This window comes from Passer montanus, unplaced genomic scaffold (genome assembly GCF_014805655.1).
Source record: "Passer montanus isolate IOZ18808 unplaced genomic scaffold, ASM1480565v1 scaffold120, whole genome shotgun sequence".
NCBI classification, from domain to species: Eukaryota; Metazoa; Chordata; class Aves; order Passeriformes; family Passeridae; genus Passer; species Passer montanus.
In genome coordinates this window covers 1,244,651-1,263,753 of record NW_024358723.1, presented here as the reverse complement: position 1 = coordinate 1,263,753, position 19,103 = coordinate 1,244,651, and the positions used below count along the sequence as shown (strand labels likewise).

The following is a 19,103-nucleotide window of genomic DNA, read 5'->3' as shown; positions in this document are numbered from 1 at the left end:
TGGGTGGGACATTGGGAATTGCTGGCTGGGCTGGAATTGCCAGAGCAGCTGTGGCTGCCCCTGGATCCCTGGCAGTGCCCAAGGCCAGGTTGGACACTGGGACACCCTGGGACAGTGGGAGGTGTCCCTGCCCTGCCATGAAAAAGGGCTGGGATGGGATGGGATTTAAGTTCCCTCCCAACCCAAACCATTGTGGGATTCCATGTCAGGAGCAAGCACAATTTTATCCATGCACAGGCATTTGTTTTAATCCAAAAATCCAAACCCTGCAATGCAATGGTTCCACTAGACAATAGCAGGTCTTGCTTTCCTGTGCTTCCACTCCTCAGGAGAAACATCCCGGTGTTTCCAGAGGACCCAGTACTACGATGGAGTGCTCTCAGCCTTGGTGCAGGCTGGAATAAGGATCCTCTTCAGCTCCTGCCAGGAGGAAACTGCAGCTTTGCTGAAGGAGCTGGCTCTGCTGGAGCACAGGAAGGACGCTGCCATCCAGGTGCCAACGGAGCCTGAGGGGCACCGCCGGGACATCCTCAGCTTCTACCTGAGCATTCCCAACCTCAGCTACGGAGCTGCCCTCAACCTCTGCCACTCCTTCGGCTCCATCACAGCTGTGGCCAACAGGTAGGGCCAGCACAGGGCCTGCCAGGGGGTCCGGGGCCCACCTTCCCTGCTTCTGCTCCCCTGGAGCCAGGGAGAGCCTTCCTGCACCTTTCCTGCCGGGATAGCTGTGCAGGGAATCCCTTCCTGCCGGGATCACTGCTCAGGAAGAGCCTTTCCCACCCTCTCCCAGGAGCTTTCCTGTCCCATCTCAGCTCTTTGCACATTCCTGTCTCTCCTGCTGAGCAGCCCAGAGCACTGACACGGGCTCTGCTTCCACCCTCCCTCCTGCTGCCCCTTCCCGGGCTCCAGAGGCTCCCGATGCTACCCCATCCTGGCTCCAGGGGCTCCCGGTGCTGCCCCATCCCTGGCAGTGCTCCAGGGCTCCCGGTGCTGCCCCTTCCCGGGCTCCAGAGGCTCCCGGTGCTGCCCCATCCCTGGCACTGCATCCCGGGCTCCCGGTGCTGCCCCATCCCGGCTCCACAGGCTCCCGGTGCTGCCCCATCCCGGCTCCAGGCTCCTCCCGTTCCTGTCTTGCAGCTCGGTGCCGGCGCTGGCGGCGGGGGCGCGGCTGAGCCGGCCCCAGGCCGAGGAGCTCCATCGGTTCCTGCGCCACGACTTCGACCTGCAGCTGCTGCCTCAGCCCCCGGCCAAGGGGAAGAGCTGAGCTCGGCACTCAGGCCCTGCACTGCACTTTACCCAGCCGGGATTGGATGTACATGATGTAATAAATGCTTGTCAAACCTCAGGGCGTGGGAGCTGCACTGCCCTGTGTGTCCCCAGGGTCCCCGGGCCGGGGGGGCACAGCTCTGGGGCAGGGCTGGGGTGAGCATCCCCATTCCTGTAAAATCCACAATAATGGCTCGAGTCCTCGGGCAAAGCTTTGGGCAGTGACGGCGAGAGCCCAGCAGCAGCTCCTGCCATCACTGCAGCACCGAGCCCCGCGTTTGCCCTTGAACGGGAATGGCCGGGTGCTCCGTGTTCCCGGACAGGGGTGGGGCTCTGGGGTCCCGGCCCTTGGTGCCTCTGCCCGGGCTCAGGTGCCCGATCCTCCCCCAGCCCCGCCGCCGCAGCCTCTGCTGCCACCAGCTGGAAAAGGATCGGGATCGGCATTCCCGCTCTCCGGGCAGAGGCTGGGACAGGGAGAAATCCAGCCCTGGAGCAGGAGCTGTCCTGGGCAGCCGGGTCAGCCACGGCCCCGCTCAGGGGAGACCCTGCAGAGCTGCCCCAGCCCTCGAGAGCGGCCAGAGGAAGCCACAGGGCTGCTCCAGGGCTGGAGCCCCTCTGGAGCCAGGCTGGGAGAGCTGGGAATGTTCCCTGGAGAGGAGAAGGCTCCAGGGAGAGCTCAGAGCCCCTGGCAGGGCCTGAAGGGGCTCCAGGAGAGCTGCAGAGGGACTGGGGACAAGGATGGAGGGACAGGAGCCAGGGAATGGCTCCCACTGCCAGAGGGCAGGGATGGGTGGGAGATTGGGAACTGGGAATTGCTGGCTGGGCTGCCCCTGGATCCCTGGCAGTGCCCAAGGCCAGGCTGGACACTGGGGCTGGAGCAGCCTGGCACAGTGGGAGGTGTCCCTGCCACGGCAGGGCTGGCACTGGGTGGAATTTGAGGGCCCTTCCCACCCAAAGCATTCCATGATTCCAAACCAAGAGGATGAAGCCTTGCAGGCACCATTCCAAGCTGGACAGCTCCTGAATTCTGCTGCCCCACAACTCTGAGCAGTCTGTGAGTAAAAAAGCTTCTCCTTGTTTATTACATTAAGGAAAAGTAAAAATTCAAGCTGTCCCTAGAGTAAATTTAAAAGCAATTTCAGCTCCTTCTGGACTGCTGCTAAATTTATTATTCAGCCCTATCTCACAAGATATTTTAGCTTGAAGTGAATCAGAACTTGGCAGCCATTGGTATCTATGTACATTTCTCCTTCCCAGGAGAAACAGGACACGGAGGGGAGGAGCCTGGACAAGGACATGCCACTTTGTACACATGGAAAAGCCAAGCAGTGCCAGCAGGGTGGGAATGGAGTTAACACAGCAGGACAGCTTTTCCAAACTGAAATCATTCCAGCATTCCCTCCCAGAGGGGCAGCAGAACGCCCATGCTCTGAACAGTGACTGCTGAACAGCACATCCATAAAAGTCCATCAGATGGAAAAGCAGGAGGTGCTGAACAAGGAATCCAAAAAGTCCATCAGATGGAAAAGTAGGAGGTGCTGAGCAAGATATCCACAAGGGCCATCACATGGAAAAGTAGGAATCCTCCTTCTCCTCCTCACTGCACGAGTCTGGAGTCTCAGCTGTGAAGAGCTTCCCCACCAGTGGGGCCGGGGTCACTCCTGCAATAACACCAGGGATCATCAGGGGATGGCCCAGTGGGAAATGGGGACAGAGAAGGTTCAGAGAGCAAAAGGCTGCTGGGACACAGCTCAAGGTGATGGAGAAGGGAGGGAAGGAGCTGGAAAGGAGGAGGAGGAGCCAGGAGTACTCACTCTTGGTTCTGCAGGAAGCCGGTGTCTCAAGCACAGCTCCAGCCTGAGGGAGGGAAGGAAAGAGGCTCAGCCAGGGCTGGCACCAGCTCAGGGTCCCCATTTCCCAGAATTTCCACAACTGCTTTCCCTGAACCGCAGGCACAAGCTGCTCCCAGGACCACAGGGTTTTGCGGAGAAGCCAAAGGAGCTGCAGAGCCTGGGAGAGTGGAGCAATCTATGCCTAAATTCAGGGATACAAGGTTGACTTATGGTCACGATTAGGAGTCGGACTGGGTGATCCTTGTGGGGCCCTTATGGGTACCTCAGGACATTCTATGGGTATTGTTCCTTTTCCCACTGTTCAGAAGTATTTAATGAGAACCTAAAGACCACAGAATTCCACATCCTGACTAAAAGCAATGGAGTTAATCCTGACACTGAAGAGCTCCCTTCTCACAAAGGAACTTCTCTCTACAGCAGCAGATACCACACCCAGGCAGGGTTCCCACTTTCCAGCCAGAGCACACAGGGGCTGTGATCCCAGGATTGTGCCTGCCTCAGGTGGCAGTGGGCAGAGTCCAAGGAAAGCAGCAGTACCTGCTTCTTCTTGACTATGTTCCAGGTGCCTCTGTTGCCCGGCATTTTCTTCTGCATGCGGAACACGTGCCGGTCGCAGTCGTTCCTGGGACACAGGGGAGCAGGCTCAGTGGGGCTGCAATGCTGCCATGGAACCCTCTGCCTGCAGCCAGGGAGCCCACAGGGCTCCAGCTCCCTCAGGGAACGGGCAGGGCTGGATCACGGGCTGCAAATCCCAGTGCAGGGATCACAGCAGCCTCATCCCCTTCCCAGGCCCAGCCCGTGTCCATGACACAAAACCCCAGTGGCTCCAGGTTCCCAGATGGTTCCAGTTGTTGGAGCAGAGCCTGGAGCCCTGGGGGAACAGGGCAGGACTGAAGGCTCTGCTGAGGCCAAGCCCAAGCCAGGGCCATGCCCAGGGCTGGGAGCAGGAGCTGCCCACAGAGCAGCTCCAGCAGCACATGGAGCTCCAGGGAAGAGCTTTTCCCAGGCAAACCAAGGCTGCAGGAGTGGCTGGAAGTGAGCTGCTGTCCCAGCTCCAAAGCCACCTTTCTCAGAGACAAAAAGGGATCTTGGGGCAATGCCCAGGCTCACAAAGGGCTGGTGGAGGAGCTCCTACCTGTTGATGGGGACCAGCATTCCCGGGCTGATGTGTGCACACTGTGGAGTTTTCACAGGGGGAAAGAGGCCTGGGGAAGGGGTGAGTGGGAACTCTGAGAGGGCGAAATCCTCGCTGTCCCCGTCCTGGCTCTTCCGCAGTGCTGGCAGCTGTAGAGCCACGTCAGAGCTGTCAGTCACCTGAGCCTGGAGTGCCTCTCTCCCCCTTCAGCAGTCCCTCCCTTCCTGCCTGCCCTGGATCTGACTCCCCCTGTCCCTGCAGAGGCACAGCCCCAGCCCCCGACCCTGCACCTCCACCTTGGTCCGAGCGCCCCTCCAGACCCCCCTTTGGTGCTGCCACACCCTCAAAAAGTCATTTCTGGTTACAATCCCAAGCTCCACACTGCCCAGGACTGCTCAGAAGGATGATTACTCAGGTGCTGCTGTCACCATGCAGAGGATCCTCCCAGCCTGTCCAGTGCCACCAGCCAAGGGCTGCTACAGCACGTGAAGTAAAGAAGTATCTTCCCCCAGATGCCCAGGATTGTACTGGTGGAACTGGAGCAGCCCCCAGCACACCCAGCAGGAGCAGTCCCACAGGAGCTGTTGTCCCAGTGTACCTGGACCATCCTCTTCTGGAAGGGCGTGGCGGTGAAGACGTCGTCGTAGTTGTCCTTGGGCAGGTGCTCCAGGAACTCCCTCATCTGCTGCTTCCATTTGAGGGTGCCCACCTTGGCAGTGATCTCTGGCTCCTTCTCATCTGCAGGATCCAAACAGGAATTGTCTCAGACAGCAGCCATGGGGTTAACATTCACTGCCTGCAGTCAGTGCCACAGCCCAGTCCGGCCTCTGGTGGAATCTCTTACAGCTTCTTCAGGATCCTTTTGAGTTCTCACACAGTTTTTGCCTCCCAAAGCAGTTTCCCCACTCATCTTCAGGGGAGGGTCACTGCAGAGCCTCCCAGAGCCACTGCAGGGTCTCACATCAGGCTCATGGTGACTGTGACAGGGCTGTGCTCACGTGTGCCTTGCAGAGAGCAAAACCCCCGTGCCAGGAGGCAGCAAGGCTCAAAGGCTCTGCTGCTCAGGGACACTGTCACTAAAGCCAGGCTCAGGAATGCTCAGCCCAACTTCTGTCCATGGCAAACCTTGATCCAAGCCAGCCCCCAAATGAAGCTGCAGCATGGGGATGGCAAACACGCCACAGCCCAGTCCGGCCTCTGGTGGAATCTCTTACAGCTTCTTCAGGATCCTTTTGAGTTCTCACACAGTTTTTGCCTCCCAAAGCAGTTTCCCCACTCATCTTCAGGGGAGGGTCACTGCAGAGCCTCCCAGAGCCACTGCAGGGTCTCACATCAGGCTCATGGTGACTGTGACAGGGCTGTGCTCACGTGTGCCTTGCAGAGAGCAAAACCCCCGTGCCAGGAGGCAGCAAGGCTCAAAGGCTCTGCTGCTCAGGGACAGTCACTAAAGCCAGGCTCAGGAATGCTCAGCCCAACTTCTGTCCATGGCAAACCTTGATCCAAGCCAGCCCCTGAATGAAGCTGCAGCGTGGGGATGGCAAACAGCAGAGAATGGGACTGGGCTGTGCTGACTCCACACTGCCCTTGGGCATCCAAGAACCCAAATCCCACCTGGACAGAGCTCTGCAAGGAGCTCGTGACCTGCTGGGCCTCCAGGAGACCCTCAGGATGTCAAGAGCTCTTTCCCCTGAGGGGTGAAGGTCAGAGAAAGTCTTCCCCTCATGCCAACAACTGGGAAATTCTACAAGAAGAGAGATTCTTTCCTTTCTCTTCTTGTCACCTCAGTCATTCATGACATCCTCCCATCTCCACACCAAAACCTGACCTGGCTCACTGCCAGACCCTGATGTGCTCTTGTGGATTTATCCCATGGGAGCAGAATTGGTGAGGCTGGAAAAGCCCTCCCAGCCCATCCAGTCAGACCCTTCCTCAGCACTGCCCCATGTCCCCAGCTGCCACATGCACAGGGCTTTTAAATCCCTCCAGGGATGGGCACTCCAACCCTCCCTGGGCAGTGCCCAGCCCTGAGCACCCTTTCCATGGGGAAGTTCCTGCTGTGCCCACCCTGAGCTGCCCTGGCCCAGCCTGAGGCCGTTCCCTCTGCTCCTGTCCCTGTTCCCTGGAGCACAGCCCGACCCCCCGGCTGTCCCCTCCTGGCAGGAGCTGTGCAGAGCCACAAGGGCCCCTGAGCCTCCTTTGCTCCAGGCTCAGCCCCTTCCCAGCTCCCTCAGGAATTCTCCAGCCCTTCCCAGCTCAGTTCCCTTCCCTGGATGTGCTCCAGCCCTCAGTGTTCCAATCAGAATTATTTACCACCCACACCACACCCAGAAAGAAGATGCCGGTACCTTTCTTCTCAGATTTTTCCGCCGTGTTTTTTTTCCTGGGCTGCTGCTTGGAGCATTTTTCCTCCTGCTCCTCCAGGTACTTGTCCTGGCACTCCTGGACCGAGCGGGACCCCACGGCCATGGCCACCTCCTGCCAGAAGCTGCTCCTGTGCTTCGGGAGCGCCGCGATGGCCCTGTGGGGACAGCACAGGCACAGTGTCACCGGCAGGGCACGGCCTGCAGCCTGTCTGGCCACCGTGGCCGAGGCACCCTGGTCTGGCCTCTTGTTGCCCAAAGCGGCTACCCCTGGATCCCTGGCAGTGCCCAAGGCCAGGCTGGACACTGGGGCTGGAGCAGCCTGGGACAGTGGAAGGTGTCCCTGCCATGGCAGGGGTGGCACTGGGGGGGATTTAAGGTCCCTCCAACCCAAAACCATTCTCTGATCCTGTGGTGTCTTTTCTTCTGAACAGGCAAATTTATTTAGACACCTTCAACTGACAGATGTGTCACAGGATAAATTTCCTGCTCACTTGTGCAGGTTCCCTCAGACCTGAGCTCCTGCTCATCTAAAAGAGCTAAACCCAAACTTGGCCATTTTACACTCAGTGTCTACCAAATATTGCCCAGTGGTTTCAGTAATTGGATGACGGATAGTTAAGCACCCTTGCAGTTAACCTGCCCTTACCAAACCTGCTCACAAAATCACATCATGTTTAACCTGTTACTGCAATCTGGGGAGGGACCTTCTCCCTCTCACCTCTGGCCATTACCACATTATACTGATGTTTCATTTGTGAAGAAAAGTAATAGGGAACAATAATTCTAATTATTATTAGGGAATAGAAATAGGGAATTGAATGGGAATATTTCTAATAGGGAATTAAAACACAAAGGAAACCTGGGAAATCATGAATCTGAAGCCCCCCAGTCCAGAGCATTTCCCTGAGGGAAACTTTTCCTCTGAACACACAATGAGCCCTTACTTGTAAAGCTTCTGTAATTCCTTCTCAGACCAGCCATCATCTGCCCTTGTAAAAAGCTCCAGAGATTTCTGCCCCTTTGCCTCTCTGGGTTTCACTGCTGAAGGCCTGGCACTGTTGCAGACTCCATGGCTTGTTTTGCTCTGGGCTACTCTGGCGTTGCTGTCCTCGCTGTGAATTTCCTCCTTCCCACTTTCGGGCTCGGTGTCAGAGAGCACCCTGCACCTGGCAGGGTTGGGTCTGCCCCGCGTGCTCCTGGCCCGAGCAGGCCCAGGGGAAGCACTGGACTCCGAGGATGTTTTCCCTTCAGAAGGGGGCTCAGACTCCTCGCTGGACTCGGGCCCACTCAGCCTCACCAGCACATTCCGGGAGGGCTTTCCTGTCCTTTGGCCACAGGACTTGTTTGCATCATCCCAGCAACCTTTGGAGCCAGAGCAAGGTTTCTGGTTTTGAGACTCTGGTTTCAATATAGATTTCTTTTTCCTCCTGATCAGCAGCGGGGTGTCCTCCCTGGACTCCTCCTCCTCCTCCTCCTGTGAGGACTCCTGGCTGCCGAGAGCCCTCTGGTTTCCCGGGCGGCGCTGCTTGGCTGACCTGAGGCAGCTCCTGTAGTCCGTGTGCCCGCTGGGCTCTGCGGAGCCTGCTGCTCTCCTTGCTGCCCTCAGGGCCCTGCTGCTCTGCTCGTGCAGCACCTTGGTCTCCAGGGCAGCCCCCCTGGCAGGGAGCAGGGATCTGGTGTTCGTGCCCCTGATTCCAGGATCGTATTCCTCGTCGTCCGAAAGGACGCGCCTGTGCTTCCTGCTGCCGGCAGACCTGGGCCCTGCTCTGGAAGTGGCTCCTCTCTGGCTGCTCTTCCCTGCAAGAGAGGGAGCCAGGGCCCGTCAGGGGGTGCAGGGTGGGTCCTGCTGTGCTTGCAGCACAGGGATCTGCACCCCGTCCAGAGCTTTACCTGCCAAACTACAAACTCAGAGCGGCTCTCAAGGGCTCTCCGAAACTCTACTGACTGAGCAGGCACATCCCCAAAGCTCTGCTCTGCTCCAGAGAGCTTTTCTGCAGGAAACATTGCAGCTGCTTTAAGAGAGAAACTTCTGCTTTATATTGCACATTCTTCTCAGGCTTCTGTCACCACCCAAATTCTACTAAAACCAAATTTTTATTCAAAACTTCATTAATAGATTTTTTTTGGCCAATATTTAATTTCTTCTATCCATGTTAGAAAGCAAAGCCAGGCCTCCAGGTCACTGGATTGGTGAACTCCAAAAAGTCCAAATCCCTTCATTTCAATTTCCGGAATGAAATCCCTGTGCTCCCGTTACGCAATTAACAAAGTGATTTACAAACATAGGTCTTGTTTGGAGCTGTGAAACTCCACATGAATGCTACTCTGATTCTTCAGAGAAAAAGCAGCTGATCATTAAAATATTTGAATCATTTCTTTGCATTAACAGACCCAACCCTACTGGCTCCAGCACCCACTCACAATTCCACTGATTCCATCAATAACTTGAAAATAGAAAAAAAAAAATTTTTTACCTGTACTTTGGCTTTTTCGCACTTCCTCTCTTGTCTTCACGCCTTCCTTTGGTTTATTCTTGGAGATGAACCTGGTCTTTCTTTTGGGTTTTTCACTACTAAGCATCTTCAAAACAAAACAATTTACTCTAAAACTAATTTAATCTCCTTTTCTCCAGGCTGAGTCCCTTTCCCAGCTCCCTCAGCTGCTCCTGGGGCTCCGGCCCCTTCCCAGTTCTGTTCCCTTCCCTGGAAATGCTCCAAACCCTCAGAGTCTCTCTTGCAGTGAAAGGCCCAGAACTGACCCCGGGATTTGAGGCAGGACCTCACCAAATTCCAGTCTGATACAATTACCTTACAAACACCCCCAATTTTTTCCCCAGAAAGAATTCCCCATTATGTCAGATTGAGAGACCATGATTATCTGATAATATGGACATAAGACTATTTTTTGGTGTGTTTTCTAATATTTTGATCATGTTTCCAAGATTTCCTTTCTCTTGAGGTGCCTCTAAGAGCTGCACCTGTTCTGTTCCCCACCTGGCCAAGTTTAATAATTCTATTTAAGTCACACTCAAGAGGATCTTACCCCCTTCAGATAATCCACCCATCCGTTTTGTATGGTGACATTCAGGTCCTGATCCACAAACTCCCTCTGTCCACACCAGTAGTTCAGGGGGGGTTTGACAAGGCGCCCGCTGCGAGTGTACACCTCGCTCGAGCCTCTCCTGGAACTTGCATTTGGTGTTATGACTGCAAAGGAAAAAAAGCCCAAAGAAAGAAGAGTTTTTTTCCCAAATATTGCAAGGAAAATTCAGTTTAGCAGATTTCACAAGCAGAGGAACAATGTTGTGTTTAAACTAGACTACAAGGGAAATGTAAAACGTACCCAAAGTTGTTCTTTTCAAAGCATTGTGATAATGCTTTGAAATAATAGGACTGAAGTAAGAAGCTTCACAAATTATAAAATTTACTGTGGTGAACTTTTTACTTTCACTTTGTTTACATGGTGTCATGGTTTGACCCTGGCACAATGCCAGGGCCCCCATGAAGGATATATTTCCAAAATGGTTGCTGTGAGATGTGACCCGGAAACAGAACAAAGCAGGCTACATTGGGGATGGAGGGAAAACACAATTTATTAATCTACAACATAGAAACATAAGGGAAAAAGAAAAAAACCCACACAACAATCCACAATGGAACTCCCAAATTACCCAGTTCTCTAACATTCAAATCCCCTCTAACACATCAATTCTCAGTCTAATACCTCTTTCACACAAGCTTCCCCCCAGTTCTTCAAGAGAGAGAAGTCTCCCTCTTGTACCATGGGCCTCCCCAGGAAACACAGTGGAACCTCCTGTGCTTCCATGTCACACGTGGCAGCTGCCCGGAGAGAATCTGCCCTGGTGACCATCTTCCCTCCATGTCCTGTGCTCTCACTACAGCCTACGGATCTAGACTGCTCCTTGGGTCCTTTTAAGGATGCTTTGTCACCCAGATCCAAGAAGTGGCCTTCTCTCACCATTTGGGACACCTGTCCCCCCATATTTTACTCCCCTGGGGCCTGGGTCTCGGGAACAGAGATCCCTCACTGAAGGCAGAGGGCTCCACCACACCCTCCCCCTCAGTCTCTGTTCCCTCTCCTCCTCGAGGCCTTATCATCCCTGGCCCACGGCCAACCGCTTCCCCCAGGGCTGCAGTCTCTGCATTATCAGAAGAAATTGGTTTTGCCCATGGCTATGTAAGAGAAAACTCCAGCCAAAGCTGGGCACCTTGCCCCCCTGCTTCTCCTCCTGGCCGTGGTGCTGGCACGAGACATCACATTCCAAGCCAGCACAGTCTCTGCCATTCTCTCCCAGGGGGGCTGCCCAAACTGTCCCATGTTCTGCTCCACCCCTGCTCCTTTTGGGACCCTGGCCTTCTCCCCTCAGGCCGCATGGCCTCCCCTGCCCCACCCAGAGGCAGCTGGGCAGGGGGCGGAGGTCAGACCAGCTCACCTGCCCGACTCCAAAGAGGGAGTTCCTCTGGGAATGCTCTGCTTTTAACCCCTGTGTGTTCTCAGAGGCGTGTCCAAATCTCAGTGGCCAGCACAGCTGCCAGCTTCAGACCTGGCCACTGACTGGCCTGACCTAGACCTTTCCAGAAACACATTTCCAGGCCAAACCTCGACAGATGGTTATAAATACTGTGAAAGTTGTTTGAGGAGGGAGAATGATAAAGAAAAGCTGTCACATGGAAAAGCTGCTCATTGTGAAAAATGAGAGTGAAAAATAAATGCGAGTGATGAGAGAAAAGCATAAAAGCTTTTACCGCGCTAGCAGGAAAACCTGATTCCAGCAATAACAAACAGCACAGTGGGGTTTGGGAAAGGCCCACTGGACAAAGACCCCAGAAAAAGTTAAAAGTTAAATCTGAGTTAAACCCCAGAGCTGTCAGTGCCTGTGGCACTCAAAGGCTGAGCCAAACCAGGGGGCTTTCTACAGCTTCCCAGCCATTTCCTGGAAACACAACATAATGAACCTTTCCACAACCCACTCCAGCCAGCCCCAGGTGCCTTTTCCCAAGGAAAGGATTGTTAAATACTCACAGATGTTCTCATGATTCTCTGGTGATACCTCATAGGTGGCGTTCCTCAGTGCAGGTTTCTTTGCTTTGCTTGCCGAGTCTCCTGCAGCTTCCAATGCATCAGTTCCCTCCACAGAGTCAATGTGCTCATTTGCCTCCCCACCACTCTCCTGAACTCGTTCTTTCCTGATGGTTTGGAGTTTGAGACAAGAAATAACAGCCCCTGAGAAGCTGTTGTTTAACAAACAGCAAAGATGTGAAGCCCTGGTGGGCAGGAGCCTGGTGGCCCAGCACAGCAGAATGGCTTCATGCTCACATCTAAACCATTTCATACTCCTCTGGTGTAATACCCTCAACAAGAAAAGTCTCAATGAACACTTAGAACACTGCAGTGATAGAGAATCTCCAAAGAAGTTACCTCCTCCTTTCCTCAAGAAACTCCTCCACGTACTCCTTCCACCTTCTGGAGAAGCCGAACGTGAATTTCTTGATGAAGCGGTAGGGGAAGCCTGAGGGGAGCACAGGGGACATGAACAGCAGCTCAGCAGGGCTGGCACTCCCTCAGGGGACAGAAGGACACCCCAGAGCCTGTCAAACCCAAACAGCAGAGGAACTGATCCAGACAATTCCATCCAGCACACTCCAGTCACTCTTAGCTCCAAGAAACCTCTGCAGCACTGGAGCCACTCTGCTGACAAGCCTTATGTTGCTACTTTTCCTTCTCAGAATATTAACATAGAAACAAATGTAACTTCTTAGCAAAGAAAGTAATTAAATTTTCAAGACAGAAAGCAGCCAGAGAAGGTATTCATCAGCAGGGACCCCAGTGCTGCAAGTGAGAAGGAAACACTGAAGTCACAGACACTTCTTTGGGCCTGAAAGAGCCAACAGTGAAGGTGTGCTGGGTAACAAATGGTGCAACACACCTGGGGCACACCTGTGTTAGGGGAAGTAATGCTGAGGGAATGGCTGGAGCGGGAAGTGGGGCAGGGGGTCAGGCTGGAGGTAAGGAAAGGCTCTTCCCCAGAGGGTGCTGGCACTGCACCCCAGGGAATGGGCACTGCACCCCAGGGAATGGGCACTGCCCCGAGGCTGCCACAGCTCCGGGAGCCTTTGGCCAGCGCTCTCTGGGCAGGGACAGGGGGTTGGGATGATGATCCCGAGTATCCCTTCCAGCTCAGGATATTCCATGATTCCAACCATTTATTCCACCCATGCCACAGAGTATCTTTGTGTCCTCAGAGCTGCCTGTGAGCACTGGCAAGCAGCTCATTCCCAGCCAATGTGCCAGAGGAGCACACAGAGCAAGCAGAAGAGAACAAACCCTGTATTTCCATCTGCATGAAAATCCCCTTTCCTTACAAATCCCACATGCTCCAAACCAAGCTGAAACAGTTTGTAATTTGCAAGGCATTCAGAACCAGCAGCTCACCTTCCTTCCTCATGGCAGCCGAGTCTATCTTGCCCTGCAGCAGGTAGACAGCTCCCGAGGAGGTCTGCACCTGGTTGTGAGTGACGCGCTCCGTGATGGCGCTGCTGTGCCACAGCAGCTGCCTCATGTCCCTGGCAAAACACAACAGAAATCACTTCCAGAAAAGATTCCAGTCTGGCACGCTGGCACTCCATGAGGGAGGGGTGGGGATCCCTGCTTTCTGAGGGGTTCAGGGGCTGGCAGGATGTGCCCTGGGCTCAGTTTTGCTCTCTTAGCCTGGAACTGACACAGCCCTGCCTCGCCTGACAGTGGGGCAGGCACAAACTGAACGTGTCACTGCTGCAGGTGTCACTGGGGACAGCAGCTGGACTGAGCCAGCTCATTCCAACAGCCCCGCTTGGATGGGCTTGGAGCAGCCTGGGACAGGGGGAGCTGTCCCTGCCCTTGGCAGGGGTGGGGCTGGATGGGCTTTAAGGTCCCTCCCAACCCAAACTGTCCAGAGCTATTTGATACTTGATTTATTTCTCTGAAGCTTTCTGATTATCTCAGCACAGCAATCTGAAATGAGTTCACCAGTAGTTCCCTGGATACTGGCTCTCCCTCCCTTGCCCACACAAAGGAATTGTCTCTTCCTGGATAAAGCAGTCTAAGCACTGCACCATTACCTCATGTTTGGTGTCCATGGTTTACTTTACACTTAAATAATAAACTGGTTCTTACTTCCTTTTCCCTTCCACACAGATTGCCGTGTTTCCAGACAGCACTTTAATCCTCCAGTTGCTCAGGCAGATGTTTTTCTTTTCCAGAAAAAAAAGAAAAAGGAAAAAAAAGAGAACATAAATAATTTAGAAGTATTTATTAGCCAGCACTCCACAGTGATCAGATCCAATAACAAAAATAACTCTTTCAACATCTTCTAAGCTACAAATCTGGAATATTAGAGGATATCTGATCCTTGGCTCAGTCCTGAAGGTGACTTGGTTTAATTCAGGAACACATCAAACACTCTTGGTCATGGTGAGGGAGAACTGAACAAGTCCCTTGCAATCCCAGATTTCCCCAGGGAACAAGGGAAGCCTTGGGCAGGTGTGCTTGTGCCACGTTCCCAGGGAACCCCAAGAACCTTCCCAGGATTTTTTCAGAAAGGGAGGAATGCTGCAGGCTGCACACTGCTCTCCTAGGAAAAGATTCTGCTCCAGTTAAATGGAACAGGAGTCTGGATGTTCCACAGGAAAGCCAAGCCCTTCCCCTCTCCATCAGCAGGGCAATCCTGGGATGGATTCATGCCCAGCTGGGAAAGGTCTCTCCTCCCTGGATCTGAGCAGGCAGCCAGGAGCTGGCAGGGCCCATGATCACACCATGGCTTGTACACACTAAACCAAAAGTGTTTCTTTTACACAAAAAATCCCAAACCCTGAACATCTGTCATCTTGGAGTATGGAAAAAAAGGAACCCTTTCCATGGGAAAATATACTGGTAAAATCTAAAGGAATAACAGTTTACTCTCCTCTCAGTGTTCCTTGCTTTTGACAAGAAAAATAAGAACTTGGAGCTATCAGCCCAGAGGAATTTCTCATTTTCCCTCAAGGATTACTTTCTCCCACCTCTTTGCGTGCATTGCCAGCAGGTTGATCAGCAGGAGGTTTATCCAAAGGGACCTTGGGGTCTTCTGCCCGCTTCTGCTTCCTTGGAATTTGGACTGGAGAGGAGAGCAAGATGTTACAGAAGCGCTGGGAGGGGTTTCCAGGATTAGTATCTGGTGCCTTTTCCACTGCTGGAGCAGCTGGTTTTTTGCTGGGCTGCAGCTCTCTCCTGTCTTCAGGAAGCTCTGTACGTTTTGCTTCTCCATTTCCCCACCTTCCTGTTACCCCCTCCCCGTTTTCCCAAGGGGTGGAGTTCACTGGCAGAGGAGGAGCCAGTGTGCTTTGAGACATGTCTTCATCAGCATCTACTTCAACAGATTCCACCACGAAAACATCCACATCGTCCTTATCAGAGTTCACAGCCTCGGCAGGCTCATTCCCTGGCTGCTCAGCACAAGCAGGCTGCACTGAAGGATTCCCCACAGTCGTGGAAGGAGGAACATTCTGCTGGGTTTTGGTTGAAGGTGGTATAGCTGTCCATTTAAAGGGGAAAAAAAAGGAATAACAAAGAAATTAGGGATATTTAAGCATGGGAACAGGCTGCCCGAGGGGTGGGTGAGACCCATGCCAGGAGGGATTTAAAGCCCTGTGGATGTGGCACTTGGGGACAGGGGTGGGTGCTGGGGGAACAGTTGGACTTGACGGCCTCAGAGGGCTTTCCCAAGCTCAGGAATGCCATGGTTCTCTGACTGGAGGAGCTGGTGCTCTCCAGAGCAGCCCCAGTACCTTGCTGCTGCTGCAGTTGCCACTTCACCCGCAGGAAGAATTTCTGGGGGGTTTCCAGCAAGAGAGGCTCTGCTGGGGGCACTTCCAGGGGCTCCCTCCTGGGACTCTGAGGCAAAACTGGCTCTGGAAGATAACCAAAAAGCCCCAACCCCTTCTTTCAATTTGGGGAAGAAAAACATTTTCATGGGGCTGGGAAATATGATTTTTAAAATGCTTTTTATTAAAAAAAAAAAAAAAAAAAAAAAAAAAAAAACCTCAAAAAAAAAAAACCCAAAAACAGAACAATCATGGAATCATGGTCTGGGCTGGAACAGATCTTAAAGCCCATCCAGTGCCACTCCTGCCATGGGCAGAGACACCTCCCACTGTCCCAGGCTGCTCCAGCCCCAGTGTCCAGCCTGGCCTTGGGCACTGCCAGGGATCCAGGGGCAGCCACAGCTGCTCTGGGCACCTGTGCCAGGGCCTGCCCACCCTCTTTGTAAAAAAGGGTCACATCCAGCTTGGTGTCAGCTGCAAAGCTGCTGAGGGTGCACTGGATCTCACCATGCCATGGATAACAATACTAAAGAGAGCCCAGGAAAATGCCCCAGTGGGATTTCAAACCCATGAAGCTTTCCCTCCCCTGCACAGACTGCAAGGAATAGTTACAGCAGTTTGCTTTGACTTTTTTGGTTACAAGGTGGTTTTGAAGGTGTTGCACTGGTCAAGCCCACTCATGAACACAGCAGAGGGAACACCTAGTGCCAGAGTGAGGCAAAGGGGGAGGAACCCAAATCCTCAACAACACAGAGCAGGGAAGAGACATCAGCACTGCTACAGACACATTTCAGCACTAAAAAACCCTCACCACACAAGTTTTTTAATCCCAGCATCTGGGGTGCAACCAGCGCTGCTGCCAGTGTTTTTTACACCCACCAAGAGGCTCTGGCTGCTCTTCCCAGATGCTGAAAGCGGGACACAGAGGGAAAATGTTCACACCTGAGACAGCTCTCCTGGAGAAGCTGTGCAACAATCATTGCTTCCCAAGCGTGCCCAGGCTCTGGGCTGATGGGTGATGGTGGCAAGGGGCTTTGTCTCTCCTTGGGCCTTCCAAGGAGAAAGGATTAAGGCAATGGGCAGCAGCTCCGAGAGCTCTTTCCTTTCAAGAGGTGACTCTAGTGTGCTCCAAAATAATAAAAACCGTTTGGGAAAAGGAACTATCAATAATTCCTGTCATCAATTCCTGGGATTGCGGACTGGTGTAAAGAATTAAAAGGTTTAGGAGAATGTGGAAATCAGGGCTGTCACTTACTGCAGCACAAGACGCCTGAAAGCTCTATGAACTAAACTCACGCTTACATCTTCGTGCTTTTTATTCCGGGTATTCTGAAGGCAAACACACGGAGTCACCGAGGGCTCGTGGAACTCACCTGCTGCCGGCGGGGCCGTGTCGGGCCGGCGCGGCGGGGCCGCGGGGCTCAGGATCACGTCCTTGGCGGCCCTGCGCTGCTGCTCCGCCCGCGCCTTCATCCGCTGGAAGATCTTGGCCGGCGACTCCTGCCCGGGCGGCTCCGCAGCGCGGCGCTTGGGCGGCCGCTCGGCTCCGGCCGCGGGCTGGCTCTCGGGGCCAGCCCGGCGCTCCGGCCCCTCCGCCCGGCTGTCCGCAGCCGCGCCGCCGCGCCGGCCCGGCAGGAGCTCCTTCAGCGGGGTGAGCGTGCCCGCGGGAATGCTGCTGAGGGACACCGAGAGGAGCGGCGGCTCTCTGAAGGCCGAGTGGCGGCTGGGGGTCGCGATGATGTCGCAGACTCGGCCCCAGCGCTGCCGGGCGAGTCCCGGTCCCTTCATGGCTCGGCTCGGCCCCGCTCCCCTCACGGCCCCGCTCCCCTCACGGCGCCCCGCGCGCAGATTCGAGCGCAGCCGCTGCGCCCGCTGATTGGCGGAAGGGAGCGCAACTGCGGGCCGTGACCATCTCGCGCGGGTGAGGGGGATGTTGAGAAGTAGAGCTACTGCCGGACGGCGTGGAGGCAGGCGGCAGCAGGCCCGGGCTGCGCCTGAGCTCCCCTCTCCCCGGCACGGTGGTTCGGCCCGGCCGTTGGGGCTGAGGCGGAAGGGCGGGGCCGGGGCTGAGGCGGGACCGGGGCTGAGCTCCACAGCAGCGCCCGGAACTCACAAAGAGCCCCGTTAGCCTCGTAGCGTGCAGCCGGGGCTCGCTAAAGCCTTTCCGGCTCCTCTGCGGGAGCCCCAGCTCGGCTGCCCCAGTCCCGAGCTCGGCCCAAGGTCGATAACGAGAGGAGCGAGGGGCCCGATGCAGGCTCGAGTGAGTGTGCAGGGCCGTGAAAAAACCCCTCAGTGCACGCTATTAATTGATAAATGGTCGATTGAATTAGCGCTCTGGCGGCCTGGCAGGCTCTGCTCTGTCCCGGCTGGAAGATTCTGTAGCAGGGATTCGTAGTTCAAGTGTAAAGAATTCGTAGTTCAAGTGGCAAACAGGGGGAGTCACTTGAGTGACGCATAAAAAACAGAGGATAAACGGGAATCCCGGGTGTGCCCGGCAGCCCGGCTCGCCCCGCTGACAAGCAGCGGGATCAGGTGTGTCTCATTCCTAAATTAGTCCCAGCAGGTGCGTTAGAAACTCAGCTCCGGGTAAGAAATCGCTTCAGCGTGAGCCTGTTGGTAATAAACAGCTGTGTTAAAAAACAAGGTGTTGTTTGGGGGTCCTGTTCGTTACTTGGCTATTTGTTACAATAACGAAAGGCTTGGTGTTCGTTACAGGAGATGTGCTAATTAGCAGGCGTTAATAAACCAGGGAGCTGTGCTGGCTGCTCCCCGAGAGCTCGGGAGCAGGAGCCCCTGGGGATGCAGGGTCAGGTGAGTGCCAGGGTGGGCCATGAAAACACCGGGAATCTCTGGCTGTCCTCTCCTGGTGCCTTGGCTCCCGCGCTGTCCTGCTGGAGCCTCGCACAGCGTGAGCCTGTTGGTAATAAACAGCTGTGTTAAAAAACAAGGTGTTGTTTGGGGGTCCTGTTCGTTACTTGGCTATTTGTTACAATAACGAAAGGCTTGGTGTTCGTTACAGGAGATGTGCTAATTAGCAGGCGTTAATAAACCAGGGAGCTGTGCTGGCTGCTCCCCGAGAGCTCGGGAGCAGGAGCCCCCGGGGATGCAGGGGCAGGTGAGTGCCAGGGTGGGGCCATAAAACACCGGGAATCCCTGGATTTCCTCTCCTGGTGCCTTGGCTTCCTGCTGGAGCCTCCCAGGGGAGAAGGGGGCTGGCAGGTCTGTGGGTGGGGTAGGGAAGGGGACCGGGGAAAAGCTACAGCAGGGATAACAAGGCGTGTTTAGGTGTTACATCAGTTACATGTCTGATTGTGCTTTCTCGTGCACTGACTCCGTACAGTTGGCATGGCTTCATTTTGTTCATTTGTCCTTAAAAAGCCTAAAAAAACCCATGCAGTCCATATGTTACTCTTTATATTTAATGATATCTTAGTGCTCCCATAGTTTCTTAACTTCTTATGTACTCAGCTTTTTTGCAAAAGCAGAGAAAACTCATTTTGCTCCAGTTATTTGCAGAGGCCACCATTGTGCTTCCTTTCAGGAACAAAAAGGAATCCACAGGAAGTCAAGCGAGGAGAAATTCCTTCTTTCCAGGAACAAACATGGGTGTAATCTGGGGAGCTGTGGA

At 54.4% G+C, this 19,103-nt stretch overlaps 2 protein-coding genes across 6 annotated transcripts in view; one reads left to right on the top strand and one right to left on the bottom strand.

Moving 5' to 3' along the window:
- Positions 1-1,345, top strand: part of FANCM (FA complementation group M) — a 57,641-nt gene extending 56,296 nt beyond the window's left edge. For all 3 annotated transcript variants that reach the window (XM_039698123.1, XM_039698122.1, XM_039698124.1), the window contains 2 exons: positions 330-621; positions 1,138-1,345. In XM_039698123.1, the coding sequence (XP_039554057.1) occupies positions 330-621; positions 1,138-1,264 (419 nt within the window). In that variant the 3' untranslated portion in view covers positions 1,265-1,345. The remainder of the gene's footprint in view (positions 1-329; positions 622-1,137) is intronic.
- A 990-nt stretch (positions 1,346-2,335) lies between these two features.
- MIS18BP1 (MIS18 binding protein 1) lies at positions 2,336-17,536 on the bottom strand. 3 transcript variants are annotated; one of them, XM_039698119.1, is made up of 16 exons: positions 16,849-17,532; positions 15,440-15,562; positions 14,675-15,186; positions 13,791-13,867; positions 13,071-13,201; positions 12,057-12,147; positions 11,661-11,824; positions 9,660-9,823; positions 9,092-9,197; positions 7,562-8,414; positions 6,600-6,772; positions 4,853-4,992; positions 4,255-4,403; positions 3,657-3,741; positions 3,081-3,123; positions 2,336-2,927 (listed from the first exon to the last, which is right to left on the bottom strand). In XM_039698119.1, the coding sequence occupies exons 1-16, from the start codon at positions 17,261-17,263 to the stop codon at positions 2,830-2,832; spliced, it is 3,324 nt and encodes a 1,107-aa protein (XP_039554053.1). In that variant the 5' UTR covers positions 17,264-17,532; the 3' UTR covers positions 2,336-2,829. The 3 variants fall into 3 exon arrangements, 2 of the variants coding, with proteins under 2 accessions (XP_039554053.1, XP_039554054.1); XM_039698120.1 differs by lacking the exon at positions 15,440-15,562; XR_005626427.1 differs by lacking the exons at positions 2,336-2,927; positions 3,081-3,123 and having other exon boundaries at positions 3,653-3,741; positions 4,255-4,324; positions 16,849-17,536.
- Positions 17,537-19,103: the final 1,567 nt, after the last annotated feature.